Source organism: Leiobunum rupestre, chromosome 4 (genome assembly GCF_980474605.1).
Source record: "Leiobunum rupestre chromosome 4, qqLeiRupe1.1.hap1, whole genome shotgun sequence".
NCBI classification, from domain to species: Eukaryota; Metazoa; Arthropoda; class Arachnida; order Opiliones; family Sclerosomatidae; genus Leiobunum; species Leiobunum rupestre.
Window position 1 is genome coordinate 60,035,486 of NC_143387.1, and position 27,819 is coordinate 60,063,304.

General features: G+C 37.2%; 1 protein-coding gene across 3 annotated transcripts in view; it reads left to right on the top strand.

The window, feature by feature from the left end:
* DIP2 (disco-interacting protein 2) overlaps window positions 1-27,819 on the top strand; it is a 50,850-nt gene that overhangs the window by 13,955 nt on the left and 9,076 nt on the right. For all 3 annotated transcript variants that reach the window (XM_090173613.1, XM_090173611.1, XM_090173612.1), the window contains exons 2-3: window positions 5,051-5,125; window positions 12,899-12,988. In XM_090173613.1, the coding sequence (XP_090029739.1) occupies window positions 5,051-5,125; window positions 12,899-12,988 (165 nt within the window). The remainder of the gene's footprint in view (window positions 1-5,050; window positions 5,126-12,898; window positions 12,989-27,819) is intronic.

A 27,819-nucleotide genomic window follows, 5' to 3' on the forward strand; every position in this document is an offset into this window, starting at 1 on the left:
CCAGAAGCATGCTTTTTAGGGGCTCATCGTCTTGCCCTTAGCTATAGAAACCCCCATTCGAAAATTTAAAAGGACCCGCGATGATATAATTTGCCCCGGGGCCCGAACTGTTCCTGCACGGCTCTGTATACCTCTTGTGCAATTGGAAAGGTTACCATGGGAACAAATTCTCTAGGAATGGTTTCAAAATCCTCTTAACTAACTTCCGATTCCCATCTATAAAGTTGATGACGCGTTTTTCGTTAAGGAGTGGAAGTGACGTCATTTATACGTCATATAGAGTGAACAAGGTTCCATTAAACCAGGGCCAACTTTGATCTCGCGCTACAGCGGCCAACCCATTAGATGAAGTTTCTACGAGACTGTAGGATTTGAGCGCCCCTAGCGGACTATTTTTTAGAATAGCTTTTTTTGCATTGAAGCCAATGTAAAAAAACTGTATGAGTTCAGCGCCACGCTTGTTATAGCGGGAAAATCCTTGCTCACGGAATTTCGGCGAATGGGTTGGCCGCTTTAGCGCCATATCAAGGTCCTATAATTCCTAAAAAATCCTATATTTTTAGAAAAATCCCTTAAAAGTCCTATAAAATCCTATAATTTTGATATTTTGGCCATTTCAGATCCAGCCACTACCAAGACAGTTAAATTGCTAGGTTGAGCTATAGGAGAAATTCCTATACCAAGTCATTCTAGTCTATACTTTTGTTATTGTTAACATGGATAGCTACTAGTATATTTTTGTGATAAAATGGTTAAATCGTTTCTATATTTTAAGTGAAAATCAAAGATTTATTTCTCTAAATATAGATTTTGTTTTAAAATGCATAAAGTTAGTAAATTAAATAGCATATATAGTCCTATAAAGTCCTATAATTTTGAAAAAATAGTCCTATAAAGTCCTATAATTTTGTAAAAATAGTCCTATAAAGTCCTATAATTTTGTAAAAATAGTCCTATAAAGTCCTATAAATTTGTAAAAATAGTCCTATAAAGTCCTATAATTTTGTAAAAATAGTCCTATTAAGTCCTATAATTTTGTAAAAATAGTCCTATAAAGTCCTATATTTTTCGAAAATAATCCTATAAAAAATTGAAGATTTAAGTGGGGGCCCTGCCGTGATTAAAAAAAAACGTTTTTATGGCCTACTTATGAAAGATTACGTTACATATGATAACACGTGTCCCAATAAAACTAGATGGTCTCTAGCACCCCGACATTACCAATCACATCATTTCATTGAAAGCGTGTAACTTTTACAACGCGTACGGCGTTGGGCAAACATTTCTCCATTTGAGTCGGCGAGGAGGCCGTCTCGCTCGCTTCGCTTCCATAACACATTTTTCAAAAAGCTGAAACGATGATTTCATCGATAAATATTGTGGCGCGTAATATTATGTCGGGGACAAGAGGGTGTGGACCCCCTCCGCGTGGTGCGCGCCCACAATCGTCCTCGAGAAGATCCCTTATCTTTTCATCGACGTTATTTTCGGCCACCGAAGAAGCGCGTGGAAAGCCGACCTCTTCATTGGCCTCGCTATTAATTTACTCTGACGGATCACGAACGACTAACCCGGTGCGTGTCAAGCGCAACCTTTGACTGGATTCTGCAGCGTTCCGCGTAGAAATGGATGGTAACTGTCTCCGAGGGCGTTTTGTCTCTCTTTTCTCAGCGTGGTCTCCTTCAATTGTCGTCGGGGAAATATTTCGTGGATGAATCACAGCTGTCTGCCATACAGACACGCGGTTGCCGAAATGTTTTTTTCGGGTCTAAATGGGGACACTACTATGTAATGGGTTTTTGACACGTTTTTTTTAATGTTTTTCAACGATTGTCCGTTCTTACGGGAGGGTTTCTATTTCGCTTCCGACCCAGGTTCCCTGTGTTAAGCCCGATCGATGGTCTTTGCGGACCTGTGTAATGCGCTCCAACCAAATGAATGCGTAATAACAGTATTGGGTTACTGGGAAATAATGTTTCGTTAAATGAATATGCCAGCTGACGCGGGTTTACGTAACGCTAATGCCCAGTGATGGGCATTTTTGGGAAATCCATTCTCAGCTCGCAAGCCGCTCGTATTATTTGTCTCAAACACTCTTTTCAAGAGTGAGTATCAGGGTTGGCAAAAAACCGGCTTTATTTAAATTTAAAAATCCAGAATAGGTAAAACCGGCTGTAACCGGTGGTTTAAACCGGTTAAATCTATTAATAAAAATGCTCAAATTGCTTATATCTAGCCGTCATTACAGTACCTTTAAATTGTGTGGTATACTAGACTTATTTACCCGCTTTTATACCCTAACATGGCGGCGTATTTTCACGCGCAAAATGAATTTTAAGATCCCCTAATTGCTTATATCTATCTAGCTCTCATTACTTACGACAAAAAGTGAAGGTTATAAGTTTTAGTTTTTTCAATATTTCTAATTCATTTCTCAAGTATTACTTTTTAATAAAAAAAAGGGGGTTTTAACTATGGATTTTTTGGTGGTTAACCCTGGGTGAGTGTAGGGAGCTGTTGGTTCGCGTGGCATGAAGGGCTTGCCACCACCCTCCTACGCATTGTAACCCGGCCACCTGAATAAAGCATTATAAGTCGCTAGATGATTTGGGCATAAGGTGGTGCTGATAATTATTATTATTACTATGTATCTATCTTATATCTACTTGGATGAAGCTTTTGTATTTTCAATTTTCTAAGGAATGTGCTTGCTCTCTCATTCGCTCAATATCTAAATGATTGCAGCTAAAGCTTTCTCACGCTCAACTCAATAAAAAATAGATTCTTCTCGTCTCATCAAAAAGCTCGCCGAATTTAGAAAACGAATTATAGTTCTTTAAAAATACTGAAATCTCTAATTCAATCAGCAAAATAAATTGTAGAACTACCAAAATTATATAAAATTCTGAAAATGCAACGAAATAGTGTAAATTCTTCTGCTCATTTAATAAAACTAGAATTTCAGGGCCCCCAGAGGTCCTATAATTCCTATAAAATCCTATATTTTCAAAAATGTCCTATAACATCCTATATTTTTAGCAAAATCCACCAAAAGTCCTATAAAATCCCATAATTTTGATATTTAGCCCATTTCAAATCCAACCACTCAGTTAAATTGCTAGATTTAGCTATAGGATAAATTCCTATACAAAGTTATTCTAGTTTAAACTTTTGTAAAATGTTAACATGGTTAGCTACTAGTATATTTTTGTTATAAAATGGTTAAATAATTTATATTTTTTAAGTGAAAATCAAAGATTTTTTTCTCTAAATATAGATTTTGTTTTTAAATGCATAAAGTTAGTAAATGAAATCGCATATATAGTCCCATAAAATCCTATAATTTTGTAAAAATAGTCTTATAAAGTCCTATATTTTCAGAAATATAATCCAATTTTCCTTTAAAAAAATTGAAGATTTGAGCGGGGGCCCTGGAATTTACGTTCACGAATTTTTTTACTCACTAATAGATAAATATTAAGGTACTAGCTCAGTCATTTGATAGTTAGCGCTCATTCTGACTCCAAACGCTCCGACCCTCTCTAAAATGAGCTGAGCACGCCCATCACTGGTAATGCCAGATTTTTTTAGATAGCGTACAAAGGACTTCCGAGTTATGCTATTTTTGGGTTCGGATACTGTTTCTATCTTTTGTCTATAAAACAGGGTTATTTTTTCACGTACATTTCATTGACTGTGGTTTACTAAACGGGAGTCGAAACCCGGCTTTTATAAGCCTTGTCTGAAAAGTGTAATACGGTTTAAATATTTAGTAAATTTTACTTTATTTCGGTAACCGACAAAGTCTGTTTGGAATCAAACAATTTTTGTTCTTCCTTTTTTAAAAGGATTATAAAATAATTATGGTGGATCACATAGTTTCAAATTTCTGTCACCAGGTTTATCAAAAGCTGGCGCTAGTTACCTTATAACCATTAGAAGTCCGTGTTAGCGTACTGTTTTTCGATTTAGAATGAAGTGAAATGTTTGAAAAATAAGTTAAATTAATTAAAATAATTTAATAACTTCTGATAAACAATGTAAAATTCGTGCCGGCCAAATTCGTTTTTTCCCTAAAAACGAATAAAGCTAATTTGTAAATATCATCTCAAGAAAAATTGTGAAACTTGAAAAACCTTTCAACAATCTTTTATGAAAATCACGTCCGTGTTGATTTAATTACTCGGCTGGAGCAGCCCCGTCAATACAGTCTGCCCCGCATCACGTCAGAGCCTCTCTTGCCGCCTTAATCCTTTTGGAGGGAACGACAGGGGGAAACCCAATTTAATAAAATACGGGGCAGGGGCTGGGGTAGGTGATCCTCGTTGTATTACATTTTGATCCCCGGCTGAGCTGATTTACCACCTACCGCGCTCTGGCCGCTTCCATGACGGGGCCGTGTTATAATCGTAGCTAGAGCTTAGCGCCGCCGATCCAACGCCGCCGTCGCCGCTATTTTCTCTGGCGCCGAGCCGCCGCCGCCGAGTTATTTACTTTTCGGCGCGCCGCTGATAAATTTTGTTCCCGCCGCCGAATTGTTTTTAGTTTTCCTACGTATCTTTACTTTTCTTTTTCTTTCAAAAACATTTTGGATTTTTTTTTTGAAATTTTAAAAAGGGAGGGAGACATTTTTCCCCTTCATGCCGCCGCCGCCGCCGCCGACAAAAATCAACGCCGCCGAGTGTTTTTCGCGAAACGCCGCCGCCGACCGAAATTAAATCGGCGCTATGCTCTAATCGTAGCCGTCCGTCATTCATTTATCCCTGGCAAAGGCTTAACATAATTTCGATATTTAGTTCACTGTCATTCCCGAAACATTGATATTCTCGACGGGTGTTTTTCGCAACGACATCCGCCCCCTACCCCCCCCCCCTACACTCTCCTTAATGTCTTTACCCGAACCTTGGCATTTCTGCTCGGAAGGAAGGGCCGCAGTGAAGTTTGCGAGGGCTATAGGCGGGAGCCGATTGGGTTTCGTCGCGTATAATATAGTGTTGGCGTATTGCGCGTGACTGGAGTGGAATAGTAAATCTTGATGTTTTATTTATAGGGGACATCACCCAGAAAGGATACGAGAAGAAGAAATCGAGACTGTTGGCTCCGTACATCCCGACCCACGCCTCAGGTAAGGACACCGTTTGTTTTTACTCCACCACCCGGCGTTCATTTACTGCCATTGAACGTTTCATTCTGAGTGGATTGTTCGATGAAAGTGAACGATTGATGAGAAAAAGCGATACGGAGAAAGACAAAATTTTATTTTCCTTAAAGGGAATATAACCTCTCGAGAGCATTTCTATACTTTGAATGCTTATCGCGGCTGATTTTCATCTCGATGTGGCTGACGGTTTTTTGACGTCACTATGTCAGGGCCCCCAGAGGTCCTATAATTCCTATAAAATCCTATATTTTCAAAAATGTCCTATAACATCCTATATTTTTAGCAAAATCCCCCCAAAGTCCTATATAATCCTATAAGTTTTATATTTTGCACATTTCAAATCCAGCCACTCAGTTAAATTGCTAGATTTAGCTCGATTTAGCTATAGGATAAATTCCTATACCAAGTCATTCTAGTCTATACTTTTGTTATTGTAAACATACTTAGCTACTAGTATATTTTTGTGATAAAATGGTTAAATAATTTATATTTTTTAAGTGAAAATCAAAGATTTATTTATCTAAATATAGATTTTGTTTTTAAATGCATAAAGTTAGTAAATTAAATAGCATATATAGTCCTATAAAATCCTATAATTTTGTAAAAATAGTCCTATAAAGTCCTATATTTTTAGAAAAATAATCCTATTTTTAGAATAATAATCCTATTTTACCTATACAAATATGAGTAACATAACAAACAACAACGTGAGAGGCGAGCGCGGGATTTTTTTCTCACGGAGGCGGGGCCAAAGCCGTCAGAGTGATCTTACCATACGCGATACGCCAGGATAAGCATTCCAAGTAGAGGTATGGATTCCTGTCTATAGCTTTGCAAAAGAAAGGTTCTACTTTCTAGTATTGTACGCTTCCTTTCTAGGTGTTTTGTAATTTTTAGCGCTGCGTAGTGGTTTGTTGCTGCGGTAATTCTTTACTTTTTAGCTGGAAAAATCCAGAAATTTTACCGGTCAGAACCGATACCAGGACATACGTATTCCGAAGAGTGACGCCCATAAATTTTGAACGTTTATTAGGTTTTTATAAACAAGTTTCGTACTAACAAGGATAATTTGGAAATATCAAGAAATTAGATTATTATCAAAAGTCGGGGAAATTTCAGAAACACCTAAAACATTTAGTATATGTTAGGGAAATTTGTCTGGATTTAGAATGTTTAAAAATTGGCCTAAAACAGGGTTGCCACACGTCAGGGAAATCAGGGAAAAGTCAGGGAATTTAAAAATGGGCTTAAAAAGTCAGGGAAATGTCAGGGAATTTTAAGAATTTGTAAAGATTCAGGGAAAAGTCAGGGAATTTTAAGAATTTGTAAAGATTCAGGGAAAAGTCAGGGAATTTAATTTTATCTGGGCACTTTTTGAAGGTAATTTAACTCTAGATGTATGACAAATTCCACGATTATCATTTATTTCCTTGAATGTTTGGCTAATTTTTTCAACATTGCAATAACCTTTTTACTGAAATATAAGTCCATCCAAATTTATTAACTTCTAATAAAAGTAAAATATAAACGAAAAATTTTGCCCTTTATAAGTCAGGGAAAATCTCTTAAAATGGTCAGGGAAAACAGGGAATAGTCAGGGAATTTGAATCTGAAAATTTTGTGGCAACCCTGTAAAAGGTCTGGGAAGAGTCAAAGATAATTAAATTTTATCTCGACATTTTTTTAGGGTAATTTTACACTAGATCTATGACCAATTCTGTTGTTATTATTTAGGTACTTAAACGTGTTGCTATTTTTTAACGTTGTAATAACCTTTGTACTGAGATATAAGTTGTTTTAAATTTATTAACTTCGGATAAAAGTAAAATTAAAAATTAAAAATTGCCTTATTTTGGACTTAAAAAGTCAGAGAAAAATCTCTTAAAATGGTCAGGGAAAACAAGGAATAGTCAGGGAATTTGAATCTGAAAATATTATGGCAACCATGTTGAAAAATTAGGGAAAACTCCGGGAAAATAATAAAAAAAGTCCGTTTAATAAACCCTGGAAAATAACAGAGAAAACTCCGGTTAATAAACCCTGGAAAATAACAGAGAAAACTCCGGTTAATAAACCCTGGAAAATAAAATGAAAAACTCGGGTAAAAACCTAGGAAAATAACACGGAAAACTTCGGTGAAAAAACGTGGGAAGAATATGATTTTCAGTAATTTGTATAAACCCTGTAGTTATTTCTTCCGACTTTTACAACGAAACTTTTGGGTAAAATTTACAAGGCTAGTTTATTCGCAAATAAATAAACAAATAGTATATTTTTCCTTAGATATAGGATATCCGTTTTCACAGTTAATTTATCCTAATATATCTCAAGTGGCGCGTTTGTAGACACTCGAGGAATGACGGTGGCTCATTTGACTTTGAAATGAGTCGTTCTCCGCTCTTTATTCGCTCTGGTTGAACGTGAATAAAGAGTCCATTTAAAGCGACGATTATTTTGCCAACAAGCATTCTTTCGCATTCTTTGGGAACAGTTTCCCCGCGGTCGCGATTCCGAATCGCGTAACTCCCAATACGATCACCCTCGTCCAATCACTCCGACACGGAATGGCCCCTTACGTCAAACCCGAGACAATATTTGCGTCTATTTTTCAAGTTTCCTTCGGAATGTGGCCCGTCCATTTCTACGGAGCCGAAAAATGGTTTTATGGGAAATAAATTCCCATCTTAGCCGCCATATATTAAACCCCAAACGTTATAAAATAAAATACCTCAGCTTTCTTTCAAATATATCCGTTTTGTTTCCTTTATTGTTATTCCGCACCTGAGAAATAGCTAAGGCTTAGAGAAAAAGCCTTTAAAGTTCACTACCAAGTGATCTCTCAACCACTAAGATTGTATTTCTTTATGATATATAAAATATATATTTCAAGAAATATATTCTGGTGAACGAAGCGTTTGGTTAGTCTCGTGATTCCCGGTGGATATCATGGAAACAGATGCTAAAGGCGGTATTCAGGTGCAATGTAGACAAGATGGCGACCATAGCTCAAAGGCAGGGCGCGATGGGGGAAACGGGGATGCCACTAGCCTTCCACTATAGAGAGGTTGACGTCACGAGAATATTCCTATAGTTTTTTTTAGGTATTCTTAAATATATCTCCTTTCCCCGTTGTTCGATTTACGATTTTTATTACATTTCTTTTTTTTTTTCGTTTTTTTAAAAGTTTTTTTCGGGGGGGGGGGGGTTAATCTTGCACGGAACGCGGATGCTTTTTTATTATTATTATTTTTATTTTATTTCTTTTTTTCTGGTTTTTGATGTATTCTCGCGTTTCGGGATCAGACATGCTTCAGCGAATGACAAATTGTCCCCGCGCGGTCGCCTAAACCCGACGACAAAAAGGTCGAAAACCTCTTCTTACCATTCACGATTTGGACTCTCGTTTGCGTTTGCATAGGCGGACTTTACCCGGTTTTGTGGTTTACAATTCGGTGGCCGGTAAGATTCGGATGCGTATATATATATTAAATCTTAATGTATTTTTGAGGTTGTTAGCCACTGGAATATATTTATTAGATTAAATAAGTTTATCCACCTCAAAATTCTATTTCGGTTTACACTGTGTTTTTTATACTTTTATAAAGGTGAAAGCTATTATAATTATGAATTATTATTATTATTATTATTATTATTATTATTTTTAAAAAGTTGCTACTTCTTGGCTTAATTTTTTTTTAAATTTAAATCGGAGCTTTCGATTCGCGGTCCTACTTCAGCGAACGACTATTATGTTATTTGTGAACGCTTTTGAATCCATACACAGTACTTATGAGCCCCAAAAGAGCGAAACCGGTCTACTTTTCGAATATGTCTACAATTTTTACTTTATATGGTCGCCCCTTGTGAGTTATCTTCCCTACCGGGTCACCGGTGTGAACACGTACAGTCTTACAGATAGCGTTAGTATAGCCAACTCCGTAAATTAACTTCACCTAAGACACCGGTGTACGTCGTGTGAAATACGTTTACATGTTTTTTTGTATTTTATGTTTCTTATTAGACAGTTTAAACTTAACCCATTCATTACCCTTTTTATAAGAATTTTAAAGGGTTGCAGGAAAATTTATATATTTTTAAAAATGGAATAGGCAGCGCAGCGTTGCCAGTTCGTTAAACTCAAATTATCGTACCAGAGCCCAAAAATGATCGATTTTAGAAGTAAATTATCGTACGCCTGAAAACTGGTGATAAATTTTAATTTTGTGTGAAATACTGTCGTTAAACTTATTAAATCAAAATTTGACGTACTGAAAACTTATGTTTAAAAGTAGCAATTTTAACTGGTTTTCAGTCAATTTAAAAAAATATCGTACATTATCGTACGCGTAAACTGAATTATCGAAAACTGCGTACCATTAAGTACGCCATGGAAAATATCGTACGTCCCAAAAATTAGTTCGAAATTATCGACGTGTACAATAATTATCGTACGTCTGGCAATGCTGAGGCAGCCTCAAAAGTGGCGCCATCTCTAAATTCATTGCTGAACTATTAATAAGCAAAGCTCTCAGGATGTTTTTAGCAAACAGGGTTGGTTGATTGAAATCATGTGATTTTTTTAAAAAAAAATCACATGATTTCAATCACACAATGTATTTCAATGGAGTGTTAAAAAAATGGCCAAAAATAGGTTCTTAAAAAATTAAAATACATCTGAGCAAACGAAAATATTAAATAATAATTAAATTTAATTAAGATTCCTTTTAGTTCAAGATTAGCTAACTGATAAAAGTAAAATATCCGCTAATTATACAGGAAAAGGACCATTAATTGTATAAAAATCAATAAATAAAAAAAATACGATTTAAGTTAAAAAAGTATTAATTTTATTTTTATAAAAAAACAGACTCAAGTGCCAACCTTGAGTCTGTTGCAAAAGTATTTTTGCCTAGAATTTGCCAATAGAACTTCTATGGTCGAATCATCACCCAGCATATTTTTGCAACAGGCCCTTAGTTAGCAAAGCTCTCAGTATGCTATTAGCAAAGCCCTCAGGATTCTATTGATTAGCAAAGCCCTCAGGATTCTATTGATTAGCAAAGCCCTCAGGATTCTATTGATTAGCAAAGCCCTCAGGATTGTATTGATTAGCAAAGCCCTCAGGATTGTATTGATTAGCAAAGCCCTCAGGATTGTATTGATTAGCAAAGCCCCCAGGATTGTATTGATTAGCAAAGCCCTCCGGATTGTATTGATTAGCAAAGCCCTCCGGATTCTATTGATTAGCAAAGCCCTCCGGATTCTATTGATTAGCAAAGCCCTCCGGATTCTATTGATTAGCAAAACCTTCAGGATTCTATTGATTAGCAAAGCCCTCAGGATTCTATTGATTAGCAAAGCCCTCGGGATTCTATTGATTAGCAAAGCCCTCAGGATTGTATTGATTAGCAAAGCCCTCCGGATTCTATTGATTAGCAAAGCCCTCAGGATTTATGGATTAGCAAAACCTTCAGGATTCTATTGATTAGCAAAACCTACAGGATTCTATTGATTAGCAAAGCCCTCAGGATTCTATTGATTAGCAAAGCCCTCAGGATTCTATTGATTAGCAAAACCTACAGGATTCTATTGATTAGCAAAGCCCTCAGGATTCTATTGATTAGCAAAACCTACAGGATTCTATTGATTAGCAAAGCCCTCAGGATTCTAGAAACAATCGCGTGCTTAAATAGGGAGTGAGTCACGAATCTAGAGATGAAGCAATTGTCATAATAAAATTTAAGTCTACTATGACAAAAATTGATGGCATATTTTCACAAATCTAGTTTATTAATGAATAACGAAAATCCTTTCGTTACTAAACACAAACGTTAACATTTCACGACGAGAAAAGATTCGAAATATTTCTCAGTGACGTTTAAATTTCACAAATAAAGGTGGACCTTACAATAATTTATTCGACTCATTTGGACGTTTATTAAATATATTTCGATAAAATAGGGAACTAACACTCCGTAGCTTTGGCTGTGCCCGCCATGTTGGGTAGATTTTTTTTTCAATAGGAAAAGGTATGGGCGACGTCGTGTGACGTAGAATTGTTAGCTCCCTATAATCAATTTATTATGCGGCTCTTTTAAGAGTACCGAGAATATATTCGGGTGAAGAGAGAATATGCGTCCCTTGTTTCGTCTCGTGATTCCCGGAGCAAAAACCACGCCCCTCAGTCTTTCCTGGCGTAATCCTTCCCCATTTCTGCCAGCTAGGAGCAACAAACACAGCACCCCACATAATAAATTAATAATAATCGTACTCCTAGGAGCAAAAAACACAAATAGAACGCAGCTAGCCTTTAAACACGCTAACGCAGTGCGGTGTACAAATTTCATTGGACGAGCCTTTACACTGAACAATTTCCGAATTTTCCCCTTCCGACGGCAGCAGGCGCAAAAGTGTCTAGCCAATGAAATCTGAACACAAGAAAATGTATGACGTTTGACGGGTTGCGTTCTCCTTGTGTGGGGTGCTGTGTTTGTTGCTCCTCGCTGCCAGTAAGGGATAGTTTGACCACTGGTATAGCGCATTCTGTGTCTCTCTGTGTAGGCGGAGAATATCTTGCAGGAATCATAAAAACCAGAGGCTACGTATTCTCCGTATTCTTGGTGTATATTCGGTCCGGTCCTCAATGGGTTAGAGTGTGCAATAACTGGTGGCTTTACCGGGGAGTCGGGGTCCGGCTCTTGTAACCCATAAGGGCGGTGGCGCACTGGGAGATGTTAGCTCTGATCAAATGGTCCTATCTCCACCTCCGACTTCGGTCAGGTTTGGGCTGGATACTGAGCTTCGACTCAGGCTAACGGAGAGGGTCCGTGCAAAGTGGCTGCCTCGGCGGATTGGGTAGCCTGCTGTGGGGCGGCGGGCCTCCGTATGAGGGCACGGCGGTCCTGTTTCCCGGCCTCTTGGAGTCACACTGGGATCTCCGGTGCCGGCTATGCCGGGTTACTCGGACTGCTGTGTGCTCGTCGTTCCCCTTTAGGAGCTCTCTCTCCAAAGGGTTTGGCTCTCTACCTACGTAGGTAGGGTGTCGGCTGGAGTTGCTACAGCATCCATTCTTAATCCCACTGCTGTGTGCGAAGTGGGGATTGGTCCACCCATTGCTGCACCTTCTGCTGGGTTGAGTGTCTCGCGTCAAAGATGCGACCATCAGTAGTAGGGTACTACTACCCATGCTGGATTTTTCACCTGTCCGGGCTAGGTGGACGCTGGCGTAGGGCACTATGATGATGGGCCTCCGGTGGTGTGGTCTCTGTTACTAGGTACACCGGGCTATAAATTCTGACACACTGTATATTCGGTCCCTAAACAGACAGTACGTGTAGCATTCCAATATCCAACAGAGTGTGCAGGAAGTGGCGGAGATATAAATGATGCTCTCGCGTACATAGCGCCCGTCAAACGGTTAACAATGTTTTTGCGAAACGCCACGGCCTCAGCCTAAAGAAAAGCGGACTGCTGTCCGTGAACGGGTCCCCGAGGCGTTGGTGAACCTACTGGTTACACCTCCGTCTTTTGAAAGAATCGAAGGTGAATACACCTTTATCAATTTCGCCAGTTTTTGTCCCAGTCAATATTTCTTTTTGGCGAGCTAGTGTTTTCTTTCAACGGCAGAGGCCGCTAATTACGTCGCCCGTCAAAGGCGTCAACGCTTAAGCGACCTCTTGTTGTCTCTTTGTCTGTTTTTTTTTTTTAATTTGCTTTTTTGTGACGTTCTCTTTGTAGCCATCCCCACTGGATCCGCCAGTCCTTCGACCAGAGCTAAGCGAAGAGCCCACAGGAGGCTTACGCGCAATGAAAGCCGCTACCATTCTGGTAAGTACCGATTACAATTTTGTCGCCTCATTTACTGTTGTCTTTTGTTTGGTGTTTTTATGTCCATTCGAAGATTTTGACGCGATAAACTGCACTTGGGAATTGTGTGTATAGCTATTTCTATGTATAAAAAGTGGTTTCATAAAAACAAAAACCTTTTTTTTTCGGCCTAGGAGCTCGCAAAATTTCTGATAACTTCGGTTCATTTAAGCTTTCGGTGCCCCTTTCCGATTTGAAGAGGGGTACGTTGTCCCCCCAACGTTCCCGTTCCTACGCCACTGAATCTGTGGCAACCGAGTCTGTCCCGTCACTATAGTGAGTTGCAGGCTAAGAAAGACAAAATATATAGTACAATCGGCGCAAGGATGCCTCAGATCGTTTCCGGTTATTCCACCGCGCGAAATTTTAATTTGGCCATTTTACGGTCAAATTCGAATTTTGCTTTTTTTGTCGTCTTTTAGCGCCATCTAGAGACCGAAATTGGAATCTTTATTTTTTAGTTTCATAATTGTGGTGGCGAGCAAATTTAAAAGATAAGGCATTCCTATCATTCTTAAATTTAAAATAGTATGTATAATTATTTAATTTTGTAAATTTATTTCTACGACTTACCAGTTAAATCGGCAGTTTCTTTTAAAATAGTTACGACGCTTTCTTGGGGGTAAAGTTGTCTTAATGAGCTATAGACGTTTAAATTTATATTTTTATCTTTACCTGTTAACAATAAACCTTTATCGTGCTTTTTATAGAAACCTCTTGGGCTATTTAAAATATTTGGAGCTTCAATTATCGAACCTTCTTTAGCTGAATTCAGTAATGAAACTCATGACAACATGAAATTAAAAAATAGATTCCTATTTCGGTTCCTAGATGGAGCGAAAAAACGATGAAACTCACGAAATTTGAAATTGACCGTAAAGTGGTCAAATTTAAATTACGCGCGGTCGACTGGCCGGAAATGGTCTGAGGTATCCTTGCGCCGACTGTATTATATATTTTGTTTTTCTTAGCCTGCAACTGACTATACCACAGTCTAGACTTTCCCGTTCTAGTTAAAACTCGGAGAAATTGTAACATCCGTATCTGCCAATAATTTTAAGAATTATTTTTAACAAATGACTTATTCGCGACCGAAAACTATCGCTACGCCCCCTTTGGTTCGCCATTGAAATCTAAATAGGTAGCGGTTAAAGCAGACGCTATTAGTTTTTCCTCTTCGTTATTCGTAAATTTGACTTTATAAATAATGTTACTTGCATTTGAATATAATTTTTGCATCGTTTTCTTATATTTTGATAAGTTTATTTCAGAAAAAACGTTCTAATGACTTTTAAATTTGACTGTAGCAGACGCTAGACCATAGGCGCTACACCTAGTTACGCTACCTAGACTCATTTCAGTCGCGAATACTTTAAAAATTCGTTGTGGGTTAATCCGTGAGTTCTTTCCGCGTTTACAGACTAGAAAAAAACGTCAATCTCGGTACTGGTCGTATTAATATAAAGCGATTTTGCCGAGGGGTCGGACATTCCTAAAAAAATCCCGTACACTTTGCAAGATTGCAAGAAATCCGAAATTTTGCCTGGATTTCTTCAAAATCTCGAAATCCGGAAAGTTCTCCAGCAATCCGACACGAAATCACGAAATCCCGAAAACCGTCACGAAATTCCGAAATCCAGCAATAAATTCCGAAATCCGACGCAAAATTCCGAAATCCAGCAATAAATTCCGAAATCCGACACGAAATCCAGAAATCCGACACGAAATCCAGAAATCCGACGCGAAATCCAGAAATCCGACGCGAAATTCCGAAATCCGACGCGAAATCCAGAAATCCGACGCGAAATTCCGAAATCCGACGCGAAATCCCGAAATCCGACGCGAAATCCCGAAATCCGACGCGAAATCCCGAAATCCGACGCGAAATCCCGAAATCCGACGCGAAATCCCGAAATCCGACGCGAAATCCCGAAATCCGACGTGAAATTCCGAAATCCGCCGCGAAATTCCGAAATCCGACACGAAATCGAGAAATTTCAAAATCTTACTAGAAATTGATAAATCCCGAAATCCAACGAGAAATCCGATGAGAAATCCCGAAATCCGGGACAAAAGTGAAGGAATCCGAAATGCAACAAGAAATCTTGAAATCCAGCGTGAAATCCCGTACACGTTTTTAATGAAAGTCCGACCCCTCGTGATTTGGCGAAAGGTTTATACCGGAAGATCACGATATTTCCCTCGAAGGAAGCCGGTACTTGAAACCAAATTAGCTCTAAAAATAAATGTAAAACCAGAAGGGTTGCTTAATATTAGTATTGACAATGAAAACACGGTTCGTTTGGAGGCGGCTAGGGATATTGGCGGCTTCAGTTCCGGGCCCAGTTTTGCATCCTTTTTTGTATAAAAGAAAAATTTCGCATTGTTGAGCATCGGGAATATAATTTCGTAAAAACCCGTTTGCGTTTTAGCGAAACGTAGAGCCTTTATTTTGGCCAAAACACACTCGTCTCCGGGCGATTATTTCGCGCGTAGTCAGCTCGCCGGTCGATTGTATTCTTAGGAGAAGAATATGCGCGTTTTAACCCGCAAACGTAAGTTAACTATTCCGAGAATTATCAATGATAAAGTATCAGAGCCCACTTGTGTTGACTTTCAAATCGTAGAAACGTTTTGACAAGCGTTCCAATGTGTTCGATAGATAAAAACGTATTTCAACTTGTTTTACAATTTAGGTTTTTTTTATGTGTGATTGGGATAAAAGATTGGAACGTTTTGTGGTAAATGTTTCATTGGTTAGAGTAACAGTAACAACGGTGTTTTAGAATTAAACGCGTTTTTTTTAGGTTTGTTTGTTATTCTTTATAATTAGAATAGAAAAACACCTGTGTATTCGGTAACAGAAGACAATAAAATACAACTTTAAAATTAACGCAGTAAAACTAAAGTTTTACTGTGTAATTTTAAAGTTGTATTTTATTGCCTTCTATTTGTTATTCTTTGGTGTAATCGAGTTTAATGAATCTAATGGTTAAGTCACCCCTGCCAAACGTGAAGGGATAACTTGCAGGAGGTACAAGCTGAACGCGACAAAAAAACCTCTACAATCCTACAAGTTTCTCCTCCACGTTCCCTACGTTAGTAATTAGCGGCAATTTTTGAAAATCGGCGACAGACGTTGCAGGATTAAAAACAATATTTAAATTATCTCTAGTGAGCAAATTGTTTAAGAATTTGAGTGATGGGAATTTAGCGATTTGTATATTTATGAGTTTTTATTACATTCTTACGTTAATATTTATTAGGCATTTTTTTTGGTCGTGTTGGGATACGATCTATCGGGGTTTAAAGCGTATTCTTGCGGCCTCCCTTTCCCGCCTTCGACAACGCTGCCAAGTGTCTTCTTTAATCTTGGTCGTTGCGGTGGCGTGGCGCAAGGTTACGAAAATAGTTCTGTCGTAATAAATTTACACAAACAGCGACGCTCCCGCGGATTATAAATAACCTTGAAAGGGGGTCGTTCTCTCTTTTTATAAATATATAAATTAGTTCTTTTTCTCCCGCGGAGTACTTGTAAAAGTACTTGCTCTTAAAGTACATCCCAGTTGACTCTTAAGTGGCCAAGTAAGGCCCTCCTCACCGACAAAAATGAAACATTCGCGTTAATGTCGGCAGAAATTAGGTCTCTTCAACAACAAAAGAAAATGCCGTAGTCACGATAAAAACGCGTCATTTTTAACGGGATCCTACTTTTGAGTCGTAAACAAGCTATTTTTAAAAACCCCTTTGGTTCCAAAGAAGAAAAAAAAATTAAATATTTGGGGGTCATCGAGACATTGAAATATTTTTCACACCCTGTTTTAAATTTGCTTAATTTACGGGGATATTATCATCCTTCGATTTAAACCACCTCACCGAATTGATTTAAAAAAAATTTAAACTTCAATAATGACATTGAAATTCTGAAATCGATTAGTGATCACATTCTCGAGGCGCTTTCCCAGCACTCTTTTCTTTTTCAAAAGTTGTTCGTTTTATTCTAGAAAATAACTGACAATGTAATAAGGAGTTTCCATTTAACTCGTTTAACGACATCTGAGTCATTTATTTCTGGCAAAGTACTTGAGAATTTTTTTACGTTTGTACCCTCTCAGGGAAGAGCCCAAAGAATGTCCGAAAATTCTTCAAATAGTTTATAAAGGAAATTCCAATCGCGTCTCAATTGTAAAAAGGGGTCTATAATTTATCGAGCTATTAATTTCGCTTAAAATTTAAATATAATTAAAATATTTTTTTTTTAATGCGATGAAACCTTCAGTAATTTCCCCCACAATATTCGAGGATTTTGTTTTTTTTTTACAGTTGGCGGTGTAGATTTTTAGCCGGGTTTTATAATAGTAACCCCATTTCGTGTTTCGATTTCCGCGCTCTGATAGTGTTTTCGCTTTTCAAGTTTGTAAAAAAAAATTACGCCAAAATATTTGGAGGTCGACAATTTTTCGAACGTGAAATTTCCTTATCCTTTACAAAAATCGCGAAATAGTTGGCTGGCGCTGAAGTTTACAAGGTATATTCGTTTCTTCGTCATCGTGTTTTAATAAAATATATCAGTTTGAGACTTTGCGTCTGCCGCTTCGGAGGAATCGGAGGGGATTGATTAGGCCTTTGCGTCGCCAGAGTCGGACTGATTAGGCTTAGCGTCGTATCTAGTTTTTGCGTCTGTAATTCGTTAGATTACGATTAATTGACAAGGCAGGACTAATTCGTCACTTCCGCGGAGACAGGGAGGGGTGTCGTCACGTGACCTTCGCCTCTGTCAAAGAATTTCACCCTTTTCGCGACGCGTCGGGGCAAACATTTCCAGGAAGGATACGAGCTAGCCCGTTGTGTTTTTATCCCTCCGTTAACCGCGTATTTTACAGACTGCACTCATTAAGCGACGGTCGGTTTCAGTTATCGGTCGGAAGCTGCTCGTGTTGGTTTTGTTCGAAATGCGTTGATATTTCCCCGATGGATTACTGTGCTTTCAAACTTTCATTTTGGTAACGTTTTTAACGCTTGAAGTTAAACATGAGAGACATATTGATGAATAAGTATAAAAGGCGTAAGTTTCATTTGGTTTTTTAAAAAAATTTATGGTTTTTTAAGGGATTTTGGTGGTAGTTGGTAGTTACGCTAGTGATGGGCGGGTTTTCCAAAATAATTTGGTTGGTTTGAAACCTGTTACTAAGATTCATTTGCCACGTTATTAAGAGTCTTGATATTAAACTACTTTGCGAAACAAATACTTCAGCTACTGAGGATAATTAATAATAATAATTAATCACATTTTGTGGGCAGTTATGTTGATAGCAATAAATAAGAATTTAAACGCGTTTATGGTAGCAAAATTTCATGTTGTAGGTTTATATTCAATAGTTGGTCATGAATAGTGCTCGGAATTGTTTATTCATTATCCACAAATTTTACGATTTATTTAAAAAACGTTGCTAAAAAGAATATCATTTTAACCTATTTAATTATGTTTTTTACGCAACCAAGCATTTATTTGAATAAAAGTAGCATTTATTTAAATAATTGTTTGTTTTATTTAAATAATAGGCTTATTCACTTTCGATTATTTAAACATTTTACAATGTTTATTCAACTATTGGTTATTTAAATAAATATTATTTAAATATCGCCGAGCTTATTTTATTCATGGATTAAAATTAATCGAAATCCGAGCACTAGTCAGGAATTCACCGAAATGTCGTTTTCATGATGAAATCTTGATAATTTTTAACAGGCCTCGCCTAACAAATGAAACCTTTATGAACATGTTAAATTGACTTTTTTCAAAGTGTGAGGTCATTACTAGGGAAAATATTTCCACACTCGCATGTCAGTCTATTGTCAGCGGTTCAAGTCTCTCTGACGTTAGTTTTCCACAGAAAATAAAACTTTCCGTATTTGGGAAACCTCCTGTAGTTCTAGAAGAGTGACGTCACCACCTTGTGAAAATGTCTCAAGTGGCGAGACGCTATTGCCGAATTGCTTCCGCAGCCCACTCCGTGGTTATAGAGATATTCAGTCACCCCCGGGCCTCAGTGAGTGAGCCCGGGCCCCGGTAAAATAATAATTCCGGGCCCTAAGAGAAACGTTACTATAATGGAGAGAAAACCCGGGAAACTTATATCTCAATTTCTCAAACCCCCCGGGCTGCACGGGCCCCGGCAAATTTGTACTTGTAGGAGTGTATCTTGTACGCTATAACGGTAATAGTTAGTGTAGGGAGCTGTTTGTAACCCGGCTACCTGAATTAATGGCTTTAAAAGTCGCTAGATGACTTGGGCCTAAGGTGGTGCCTTGGGTCTTAGCCTAGCTGATTATTATTATTATTATTATTATTATTATTACAATTTACAAGCTTGGCCTACACGTTTTCAAGCATTGTCTAATGTCATCTGACGTGTTCGTGAGCGTAAACGTCCAACGTCATTCTAATCGGAAATCAAATCAGCATCGATAGGGCTAGATAAGCCTTCGCCTCCTTTTGGCGAGAATTTGACTAGGCAAAAACGTCCAGCTTCCCACGAAAAGGCAGAATATTGCGCGCGTCGAATCCTTTGGCCATGCTCCATTAACTGCCATTATCAATGTATGCCCTCCAAATTATACTCCCATGCGTGATAATGCAATCGCCTCATTTGACCGACAGCGACGGCGAGCCGGCAAACATACCGTTTTATAGACGCTATTTTCATCGTTCAAATATTAGTAGATGTACGAAAAATATTAGGATTTAAAATGCCTTTCAAATCGCAGTTCGTATAAGTCTTAAAATATTTCGGAGGTTTTGAACGAGAGTAGAATCGTCAACGTGTACAGTGCCATTCGTAATGACGTGAAATTACACGTAAAAACTAAAGTAAATATAGTCTGAGTTGCGATACGAATCGTACAATTTACTTTCTAACGTGGAAAAAGATGCAACGGTACGCGTTATATATTTACCCTGCTTTTAATATTGGTTGGCATTTATGGTGTCATTAGGTGGTTTCTTTCGCTTGTTCAGGGATTTCGGAGTAGGGTAAGAAGAGTAAGGCTATGATTTCATTTTACTCCGATTCTGTGGTGGCGAATAGTTGGAGTCGGAGTAAAATAGTTTTTTCCAAAATGGCTGCCTGTGGCCTTTTTACCAGATAGTCTGGCTAGCAGACGACAAAATCTGATTTACCCCCTTTACAACTCCTTTTCAGAAGGAGTATAAAGAGTAGCCCTAATGCCCCGGAACAAGCGAATAGTTTATGGGCCGGAGTAATTCTCATCCCCGGAACACACGAATAAAACTTTCTAGGGTATACTTTTAGTCCGAGAACAGGCGAAAAGATACCACCTAATTTTACAAATTTAAACTTAAAAATCCTTGGAAATAATAGCGGAATTAAAATATTTTTTCTGGTAGGAAATTTCATATAACGCGATGGGTAATTAAACGTTTAGATCCTCTTTACACCTGAAATAATAACAATACTCGGGGGGGGGGGGGAGTTAATTATCAAAGCAAATGTCTCCCAAATAGGTATGACAACACATCCTTCACTAGTTGGGAGTTTTTTAACCTACAGATAACAGATGATTTAAACATCCGTTTATTACTTCGAAATTGTTGGATAGATTTCGAAATTTCAATTTACCGAGCGCGCTTTATTTCATTTTTGATGTTTTTTTTTTGTTGTAAAAGCCAGTTTCAAAATGAAATTAGTCACGGCTGTTCCTTACGGAGAAATTCATTTTTCGTCATTATCGGCGATGATTACGACCGCCACAGTTGGAGGGGAAATGAAGTCATCGCCGGCATCTTCGCCTTTATATTTTTGTTAGACCTACAATTTCCCGAAATGAACTTTTACAGTTTTGCTGGCGTCCTAAAGACACTTTCATTTCAACGCGTTCCGAAGGGTCGAATATACAGAAAAATACTACACACTCGCCGAAAAATATCAAAAAATACACAAATCTAGTAATTAGTTCACTTTTTTAAACCTGAATTTTTAAAAAAAAATCGCCGAAAAATCCACAACTAATCTATCAAAACGACAAATACGTGTTTTTTAAACTAAATGTAGCTGGAAAATCTATGAAATTTGTGAGAAAAAAAATTACAAATCTGCAAAGAACCAATATACAATTGACGGCTTTTAAAATTCATTTTGCGCGTGAAAATACCTCTACATGTTATGGGCAAAAAAGCACGCAAAGAAGGCTGTGTGCCCAAGACATGTACCTGTAGTGTCGCGCGCTAAAACGTCATTTCAAAATCCGTCAATTACGCAAAATCTAAGAGGAAAATTTTCAATAGTTCTTTTTATAAACTAACGTGGCTTTCTTGTTTAAATGTAGCTCTTACGTCACAGTCTCTTACTTTCACAAGCCTACTAGCGCGCGCTACAGTCGCTAGGAAAATAATTTTTTTTTGCGCGCGTGCAAAATGCTCGTGCGCAAAATATACTAATAAAGCTGTGTCTTGTGACGTAAGAGCAACATTTTAACAAGCTGGGCAAGACCACTTTTTATTTTATAAAATAAACTATTCTTAAAAACGATTTACTATTTATTATTAATTTATATAACTTTTCTACTTAAAAATCAATGATATACATTTTCTGTACGCTACAAATTACCGCGAATCATTTAGTCTTTTTTATTCTTACTGTAATTTATGTAATATTTTAGGCGTCTTCGAGAAGCAGATGCAATTAAAGTGTTTTAATAGAAATAGTGATTTCCTTCTCCAACGAGAAGGCTTTATCGTATTGTCATTTGGGACCGATCTCGGCAATTATCACGAGGGGGATATGGCTGCATTCATTAAAACAATGAATATCTCAATAGCACGGGGAAGATTTTGAAGGGGGCTCGTAGACTAGGCGGGGCGTTCACCTGGCAGGTTGCAACGGCATTCTCTCTTGGCAATGTCAGGTTTATGTAAATATACTTTAATTACCGTTAACTCTGTAGGATCGTCTCTTGAATATAAATTAAAATATGTAAACAATGGTTTCTTCGCGATTCTACGGTTAAGGCGGAGTTAATGCGGAATAATTTTAATTTGTACGTTTGAGGACAAAGTTCGTCGTCCCAAAATAGAATTACCGGTATTTCGGTAATGATAATGGCTTTACCCCGGTTTGGGAGGACGTTTGATTGTATAGTGTAGTAACCATGTCCGTGAATGTATAGGAAAAATATTGGTGACGTCGTGGCATGTAATTTTAGAACCATAAGTCTATAATATCGACCCTAAGTATGACACTGTTGTTCATACGCATGCTAGCAAAACGTTTAGTAGAATTATAAGTATAAAATATTTACCCTAAGTATGACACTCTTATCTTAAATTGTTCAAAGGCATGCTAGCAAAACGCTTAGTAGAATTATGTCTAGAATATTTACCCTAAGTATGACATATACATGCAAGCAAAACGTTTACTAAGACGTTGTAAATAGTTATGACTTGTTTCACCGCAATTTTGCGTTAGTTTATCCTGTTATGGGAAAAAGAATAGTGGACATCGTGTCACGTGACTGAAATTCCGTGACGTCATCGTTGCTGTAGTGAAAGGCTAGTGCATGGTGACCAGACTTCCTATATTTTCAATGCCTTCCTAAAAATTCCTTTAATTTTACCTTATTTCCTATAATTTCGCCAGTTTTCATTGATTTTCCTGGTACTTGTTTTGATTTTAAATTTTTGCTTGAATTTCTACCAAACAACGAAAATAGTATTCTGGAGTTGTCCTAATGCACAAGAATAATAATTTTGGTTTTTCCGTGTAGTATAACCCAAAAACATTTCGTCGTCGTGTACCCACATCTTATCTAAAATTTACTTTATTTGGCCAATTTTTTTGTTTTCCTTTATTTGGCTTATGGTGTTTCCTATATTTTCCTTCATTTGGCCTATGGTGTTTCCTATATTTTGCTTCATTTGGCCTATGGTGTTTCCTATATTTTACCTATTTTGTATCCTTCATTTTCTTATAATTCGCCATAAAATTTCCAATTTTTCCAATAAATTTTCTGATAAATTTCCCTGGACATACTTGAAAAATATATATTAATATTACTATGTTATGGAATCCTGTATATCGGTGTTATTGCTTAGATTTGATGCTTAGACTAGCCCACACTATTCTTACCAGAGCATCTTAGATTGGTGATGATTCCTGTTAAAAATGAAAAAATAATCATAAATGTTTCTTTAGTTACCATGGTTTAGTTATTATTTAAAATGCTGAAGGACCACGGTCCGAAAGTTCCCGAGTTAAACCTTGAAATAGCAGTTCTTTTTAAAAAAAAAAGTTTTTAAATAGTGTTGTAAGTCGGAAAATGACTGAGGTCTTTTTTCCGGAAAAGTTTTCCGTATTTTTCCGCCAAAAATAAAGTTTTCATTCCATGATTAGTCTAATATATGGTTTGCAAATTTAAATAAAGCGGCATTTTCGCCCCATTTTTTAGAATCTAAAAGTAAAAATAAAAGTCTAGACTAGCTTTAAACTGATTAACAATGTAACACTATTAATGATTTGTAGTATGTTTACTGTTATTAGACATTTTATATCGATATAACGTTTAAAAAAAAATCCTTAAAAATAATTGGTTAAATTTTTTTTATTTTTCTGGAAAATTAACAACACTAGTTTTAAATATTGAAAAAAAAATAAATAGGCTTACCCACAAACGGGTTGTTTATTAATAACATGGGCTCGTAAAAATTTCCGGCAAAATAGAGATTCGGGGGAGTTTATGGGTCTAAGCTAATTTCTATATACGCTACCTAATTTTGTCTCTAAATGTTCCGCAAGATTACGGGCCGGATGTAGGTAGTGTCGGTGGGTAAGGCCCATATCGAGAAAGGCATCCACAGTGGCGGGCGTTGAGGGGAAGTGGTGGCTCGTTCGGAATGTAGCCAAAACATACATATCCGGTTGAAGGCACTTTCTTCCTCGCCACCGTTATTCCTGATAATTGCTTTTAATCGTGGAGAAAGCCGGCCTTTTTTCAACTGACATTTCTTGGTATTGTTTTGTGTTTAAACTTTCCGCCGGAATTCAGATTATGGGTTTTTTTAGAAACTCAAAAAATATAAAATTATTTGTATCAAAAATTGAATTTTTGATCTGTAAAATAGGGCTTGAGAAATTCCATATGACACGAGGTACGGAAGTGAAGGAGCTATTTTAAATTCGGGAATAATTTTTCAAGTGATTCTGTGGCCCTTTAAAACGGTGTTAAATTCCATGTTTATGGTGAATCCAAGAATGTATTGAAGTTACGAAGAATATTGGACTACAGGATTCTCTTTCCCATCCTCGCAGCCTTTGTAGCTTAAATTCGTCTGCTGTCCCATTCAAGTTTGCTATATGGTATGACCTTGAATGCCTCTTAAATGCGGACGAACTTTCTCCACAAAAGCTGTGAGGATGGTACCAGGGGTTAAGCTATGCTGAAATATTCTTAGTATCTTCAATACATTCTTGGTGAATCGCTTAATTTCTACCATCAGATTAAACTATACAGGGTTGCCTCCGGGAATTTCTGGAAAGTTAGGGAATTTGAATATGGGTATAAAAATCAGGGAATTTAATTTCATTTGCAAATAGGGAACTTTTACTAAAATATAGCTTAAAAAAACAAAATCTTGTCACAAAATAATTCGGGAAAAATCTCCGGAGATGGTCAGCTAAAACCTGGAAAAGTCAGGGAATTTGATTGTGAAAAACTGGCAACCCAGTAGTAACTGGCACTAGTTACGTAGATTCTACATATGAATTAAATGTTCATTAAATCATGGGCTTAATGTGGCAGTATTTTCATACAAAACTTGCGGTTTATTTTATTAACGCGAATTTGTACAAATAATGTAATTAGAATGGTTGCAGGTTTCCCTTTTAAGCAACGCAATTGTGATTTGCGTGTTCGTACCATTTACCGAATTAAAATGCCAATTTTGTCAATGCTCTAACGACATTTGTAAGCAAAACTAATTTGATAAGTTCTATAAACACGACGTATAAGAATAAAGTCAAGGACTATTCGCTTCGTTTCACGTATTTATAGAAAGTAACAACTCTTTACTAGCCGAATATTTGCAATCTTTTCGCGGGTTGAAAAACCGTCAAAGTTATCTTTCTAATAAGGTTTAATCAGTGGAAAACTGATTAACGCTATCTAACCCTCTGTCTTGTTTTGATAAACCGTCGTTGGTCCTAGGAGTAACAAACGCACGGCACCCCCACTCAAATAGAACGCAGCTAGCCTTTAAACACGCTAACGCAGGGTTGTGTACAAATTTCATCGGACGAGCCTTTACGCGGAACGTTTTACGGAATTTTCCCCTTCCGACGTCAGAAGGTGCTAAAACGTCTAACCAATGAAAACTGTACGTAAGAAAATGCACGGCTTTTGAGTGGTTGCGTTCTCCTTGTGTTTGTTGCTCCTAAGCTGGTCCTAGACCCAGGGTCGTCTTAAGGCATGGGCTAAGTGGGCTACAGCCCAGGGCCTCCAGCCAGTATGGGGGCCCCTGAAAGGCCATCCATACCGCCTCTACTCTAGGGATAAGGGATTAGTTAATTAAATATTATTTATACTCATTTAATATTTTGTATCTTTTAGTTACGTCTAAAGTAATTTGACTCCTCGCCACATCGCGCATCATACGGTACCAAGAATTTCTAAAACCTAACAGTGAGTCACTGTCAGTAAAAGTCTTATTTTTAGTAGGACTATGTTATACTTTTGAAATTAAAAGCTTTGTTTTGATTATTGTGTAGTTGAATTTAGACAACGGACATAAAAAGGCTGACCGTTGGGGATCGCAAAGGTCTTAAGAAATAATTTAGCCCATGGCCCCAAAAGGTCTTAAGACGGCCCTGCCTAGACCCGCAATCCAACGCGTATATTTACAAAACCGATATAATTATTCGTTTCCAAATATTTGGAAATTGGAGACTATACAGTCGTCCGTGTCCTAATGACGTTAAAAATCCCGTGAGAACATCGTCCACTAAGCCTAACTTGTACCGTCACTTTTTTTTATATTTTATTATATTACTTAGGCGAACATTATTTAATAACTTTAAATATAGGAGCTACTCTCAAACGGCCTCGAGCGCATTTATCTATAGCCACTATCGAGTTCGACGTTTCGGGAATCGCGTTTTTACGGGCGGTTTGCTGCCGACTCCCTCGGGCCGCCTAAAACGCGTTGAAATCGTCAAACAAGTTGCTTTCTGCCGAAAACCTGTTTTCTCGTCTACTTTTCTATTCATACCTTCGGAAAGGGTGGGGGATATATTTTTTATTGAGAATTATTCGTTGCATCATTATGTTTTTTGGCATTCCTACAAAAATTACTGAAGAAACACGCGGTCTCGGAGATGGCAACCCAAATTTGGAGCATTGCCTGTTCTTAGTCATCGTCATTAGTTAATTTCCAGAATTCACCGAGCCGTATTTTCACACCAAATTATTCGTTACTTTGAAATTATGTAATTTGTTTGATATTTTCAACGCCTCTTGAGAAAATGTAAAACGTTCCGTGTAAATTGGTTTTTGTACTGATCAGTCTTGTTTTGTGATGGATCGACTTAAAGTACATATTAAAGGGAAAAAATTGGTATTTTTGGAAACGGCTTCGTTTTTTTTTAAATTTTGCTAAAAAAAATTGATGCTAATGGCATTTTCTCCTTCCTTTAGAATTTTGATGTATTTTTCAAGGTTATATATGTATTAAGAAAAAATGATTAAACCACCCTTTAACAAATACGGCCATAATATTTGAATGTATTTGATGCTTAAATATTTCCTCTCAGTCATTCAACTTTCGTTTTTATTTTTGCATAAGAAATATTTTATCTCCTTTCGTAATATTTATTTGACTATGTTTTGATACGCAATGTTTAAGTTTCCAAAACCTGAAATGTTGAACTTTTATCTCCTAAGTACTTTTTTTTCTAACTTTCTACAGCGTGTAAATAGCTTTCTTAAGAGGTTTAAATTTTGTTCCTTATCTTTTTCCTATATATTCCGGGGTTTTAGGCATAATATATCGGCAAGCGTTTAAAAAATATTTTCAAAGCCTTAAAAGCTAGTTTTTGAAGGTTAAAAGCGCGGGTACTTATAATTTGTGTTAAAAAATACTTTTAATTACTATCGAGTACGATTTTAATTATTTATTAAGTTAGTTTTAGATTAACCTTTGGGTTTTTTTGTATTAGGTATTCTAATCCTATTTCCTAAACAGATGGTGTATTCTTAAACAGGATTGAAAATGAGTAAATAATAGTGTTTCTAATGCCGCGCGTGTAGGCGTGAAACTCATAAATTACTTTCCTCCAAGTCCTTATTGTAAGAAAACCATACGTGTATATCCTACACATAATGTTCGATTAAATCCGCTATTTCAGAAAGCGGCTCTGAACCTGACTGCTCTTAAGAAAGTTGAAAAATTCGTTTTCCTGTCCGAGTAAACCTACGCTAATAAACTAGAACTTCTAAAACTACGTCCTACTTAATTCTACGCGTAATATTTTGCTTTCAGTCGGCTCTGTTAAACTCATAGAATTGTGGATTTATGTTAGGTTTTTGATAATTTAACCCGGCCACCAGTAATTGGACTGTGTGGTTCCTTATTAGCTTATTATTATTAGAACTGAAAATTTGTGAGATCTATCGAGAAAGGGGTTTTTTAATGGAGCACATCGATGGGGTAGTCATGAGTAATCAATTACGAAAATCACTGATTTTCACCGATATATTGTGATAAATAAATGGAAATCACAGAA